The following is a 4,457-nucleotide window of genomic DNA, read 5'->3' on the forward strand; positions in this document are numbered from 1 at the left end:
AACGCGGACCAGGGATCGCGTTAAATATAATTTTGGTACGACGTATAGTATGACCCCTGATCCGCGCTATACCCCTACGTGGCGTATAACGCGGAGCAGGGGACGCGCTATACTCCACGTGTAACCCAGTCAGTATATAGCGCGGTACAAAGGGCACGCTATAATCCACATGACGCCAAATCAACATAAAACGCTGTTCAAAGGCACCCTTTACAGCTACGAATATTAAATCAAAAAATATAATCTGACCGATATTAAATCGATAAATATACCAATCACCACTCATTTTTCGAGAAAAACACCCTACATTATTTAGCCAACGAAGTCATTCATTTTTAGCAGTTCATTATTGTGGTTAACATTTATGATAAGAATTGACAGCGGTAAAAATTGAGGGAAAAGAAGAAAATTAAAATCCTATATTCTCTGTGTGGAGAAAGACAAGACACCGTTTCAGATTTGCAGGTTTTTGGAAGTCAGCCTTGTTTGCTTTTCATCTTCTACTTGTAGTACAAAAGGAAATGAAGATATGTTATGTGGGGAAAGCAACAAAAATCTTCATCTTCATAGTTATAGTGTTGGTGGCTTTGGGTCTGGTCTTGGGATTCGGGCTCATCCGTCACGGCCACCAAGACTCACACAAATGCTCCGGCGATTCTTGCCCTTCTTCTCCATCCCTTGTCTTCCCCACACCTCCACCACCCTCCTCTTCTTCCTCTCCCCTCATTGGGCCTTCTAACCCACCACCACCACCAGCTGCCGATCCTACCACCTCCACTCCTGCTCCTCTTACCCCAAACCCAAACCCTCCGCCACAATTCCCTCCCCCTTCTGCTCCTCCACCGCCTGCTTCACCTGTTGTGTCGGCGCCGCCGCCCTCAAGTCAGCCTACGCCGGTATTGGTGGCTCCAGGTCCTGTGCATTCTTAGATTAGCTGGTTAGCTTCCATTTTTTAAAAAGATTTGTACGGCGTTTTCTTAGTTTATAGTGGTGAGTTGAATTTTGGTGAGAGTTGATCAGATTTGAATTTAGATTTTGATGTAAAAAAGAATTCGTGTATGATCTGTAACGGTAGATTTTTGGCTCCAGATCCATTTTTCCCTTTTTATGTTGGATCCCAAACAATTTTTCTATGGGTACTTGTTTTGTTGGTGTAAACAATTTTTGTCTCCAGATCCATTTTCCCTTCCTATGTTGGATCTCACAGATAATGGATGAAAATAAACACCCCAATCATCAACAAACTTGCTAACCAAAACCCAGTTCTCATCTTCTTTCATCTCCCTCCATTTCTTGTTCATTTCCTCTTCCAGCAAAGACAAATACTGGCACAACTCTGCAAACAGCAACCCTTTGCTTTTCTTCATGGCTTTCTCTTTTTGCTCCAAGTGAGTATTAATCTTTTCCGCGGTTATGGCCAAATCTAAAGCCAGGGCTGAATCGCTGAGGCTCTTTTTAGTGCATGAGATGTTGTGGACCTTGATGGTGATGAAGGTTGTGGTGGGGAAATTACGAATTCGTGGGAGTTATTCGGGGAAAACTGAATCGGAGACGTGTTCAGGAACACCGCCATTTTCAAAGGTTGTCGGAAAAAAGGATTTGGATTTAGATAGTCGGGGGAACGGCAGATTTTGTGTTTTGCTAGCGAATTTCACAATTAGAACACACTAGATATAAACCAATAGCTTTTAAACAAATTTGGGCCCTTTTTATGCCGTACAAACAGGGTTTGTTTGGGTAAATTACACAAATTTGCCATTGAACTTTCTTCTTGCTCTTAGTTTGGTCATTTAAGTTTAAATTAAACTTCATATATTGAATTTCTTTTTTTAAAATAACTAGGATATTTCATTTATCGAAAGTCGTATTAACAAATGTCTTGTTAGTTATAGACTTAACAAATACAGACGTGACTATTATAAATATAATATAAAAATAATTATTTAGTGATAGTTTGATAAACAAAAATATTAACGAGTGAAGCAACGACGTATATAAATTGATCACACCAACGACTTCGAGCATCAAACATGGATGAGAGAAATTTAAAGAAGAATCAAAATGACCAATAAAAAAAACGATCTCCCCTTAACAGTAATTTCATCCGGCATATATATACAATAACTAATAAATCGTCATGTACAAACGAATAGAGGAATCAGACATCGAGAACGCAATCAACCATGAATTCATGTAAAATAATAGATCGAGAAAAAAACCAAATTAAAAAATCTACACCGAAAGTCCATAAACACCGATAATTATATACCTTTATGAGGGTCAAGAGAAACATTATTATCAAACTAAGTTAAAACTAACAATGAAAAACTAATAAAATAAAGAACGGACGAAAAAAAGGAAGCAGAAGGACAGGGACGGCCACCACTGCTGCCTCAAAATGACTTTGAAAAACCGCTGTTGCAAAATATTAACCACTGCAGAAAAACTTTGAGAGTGTGATTTGGGAGTTTCCCTTTGATGCTATATAAATTATGACGAATGAAGTAAATTGGATTTTTTAAGTAATGTTAAAGGTTTAAATTATAACGATTATGAATGAAGTAAATTGGATTGGACTTGTAATGAATCTTTGTACATATTGAAACTTTTTTATCACTGTTATAACATTTTAAATTATGAAATGACCATCCAACTCAGTTGGTAGAGCGTAAGGTTTTTAACTTTGAGATCGTGGGATCGAGTCTCACGGAGGGCATTTCATAATTCGGAAGTCTCCTACAAAAGCTGCTCTTAACTTAGCATTGAGGGCAGCATACTATTATACATTCCCTTTATCCCATTACATATGTGAATATGGGTAAGCTAATTTTTTTATAACATTTTAAATTAATATATTTTCTTTTTAACTTTCTAATTTCTACACTTTTTTATAATTTTCTTTCTTTCTTCAAATTCATTTTATACGACACAATTAAATTTGGACAACAAAATTTTACTCGACTTGAAAAATCAATTTTTTTATTGGAATCGATTTGAATTAATTTCTAGTTGTAATTTCATAAACTCAACTTAAAAAAAAATTCAAGTTCAAATCGAGTTGTAAAATCAAACTGAATAACTCGAAATTTTTAATAATTAGTTGATTGATTTTTATGTTTAAGTCGAGTAGCTCGACTTTGTATGATATATGTATATCACATATAAAAATATGAAGAAAAATATATATTGTATATGGTTATAAAAAATTATTTAAATTGGATTCAAATAATATCATAATATTATAAATATTTACAATTTAAATTTAAACAAAAAACTCAAAAATTTGACTCGACTTGACTAGAAAAAAATTTTCAAGTCAACTTCAAGTTGTGAAATAGGACTCGTCAACTCAAATAACTCGAAATATTTTTACTCGATTCGATCAAACGCTGACCCTAACTAAATCATCACTTTTAACTTAGACTAGAAACATCAAACAACTCTCTTACTCAACCAAACATCCCCTTCTTTAGATTTCAATTGGAATCACATTAAAAAAATTACTTAAGAAGGAACATAAAAGCCATATTGCATTTTACCTTCTTAATGTAGGAGAGAACCATATTCTCGATATCTCATATGATATCCTCTGCATTTGGGAAGACAATCCATTAATTTTCCATAACATTAATGACAAATTTTGCAAATCTTATTGCCATGAGAGAATAAAAACGGGTTGAGAATGCTTAACTGATATAGTCATTATTCTTGAATGAAAAAAAATTGAAGATAATATTTAAATTTTAGATTTCCTGGAAATATATTATGGTCCATCAATATTAGTAGACAAATTGAGGCCTTTACAAATGACTGGTTTATTCTCAGAGAAGACAATTGAGGTCGGTTATTCACAAACGTACGACTTGTGAATTTTTTAATTTCATTCTTGATAAGATTCGAAAAATTTACCCGGGTGGTCCTTTCGCTCCCATTTCTTTGTCGGACGTGTTATTTTTGGCAAATTCAGTCTTTAAAGCCATTCCTTCCGATTATATGCTATCTAGTAGATTTTCTTCCCGCATATGTGATGATATCGAGAAGATGATACATAATTTTATATGGGGTTCTAGCCCTCCTAACCATGGGATCCCTTTAGTTCGTTGGAAAAGCCCCTGTCAACCACGTAAAAATGGAGGCCTTGGTTTACACAATCCTCATAACCAGAATATTGCTTTCCTCCTCTAGTTTTGCTATGCTCTTATCTCGAACACCAACAGCTATTGAGTCTTACTCCTGAGGCAGAAGTATAGGCTCTACGAGAATTGCCTGAGCTCAATCACTCGATCTAGATGTTCTCACTTGTGGAGTGCCCTTGCTAGAATTTGGCCATCGTTTTATAGTTTTTTCTCTTGGTCCATTGGGGATGACACGCTCACTCGTTTCTAGCATGATAATTGGGTTCCCCAACTCAGTCCATTAATTAATTGGAAAACCCCTTTGGCAGTCTTTGATGACAA

At 35.6% G+C, this 4,457-nt stretch overlaps 1 protein-coding gene across 1 annotated transcript; it reads left to right on the forward strand.

The window, feature by feature from the left end:
* The first annotated feature begins 521 nt into the window (after positions 1-521).
* Positions 522-929, forward strand: LOC120120907 (chitin-binding lectin 1). Its single transcript, XM_039140408.1, has one exon. The coding sequence runs from the start codon at positions 522-524 to the stop codon at positions 927-929; it is 408 nt and encodes a 135-aa protein (XP_038996339.1).
* Positions 930-4,457: the final 3,528 nt, after the last annotated feature.

This window comes from Hibiscus syriacus, unplaced genomic scaffold (genome assembly GCF_006381635.1).
Source record: "Hibiscus syriacus cultivar Baekdansim isolate YM2019G1 unplaced genomic scaffold, ASM638163v2 tig00110348_pilon, whole genome shotgun sequence".
In the NCBI taxonomy this organism is placed as follows: Eukaryota; Viridiplantae; Streptophyta; class Magnoliopsida; order Malvales; family Malvaceae; genus Hibiscus; species Hibiscus syriacus.

Excerpts from the sequence above, each read along its gene's own strand:
- LOC120120907 (XM_039140408.1), top strand. The coding sequence starts at position 522 with ATGAAGATATGTTATGTGGGGAAAGCAACAAAAATCTTCATCTTCATA.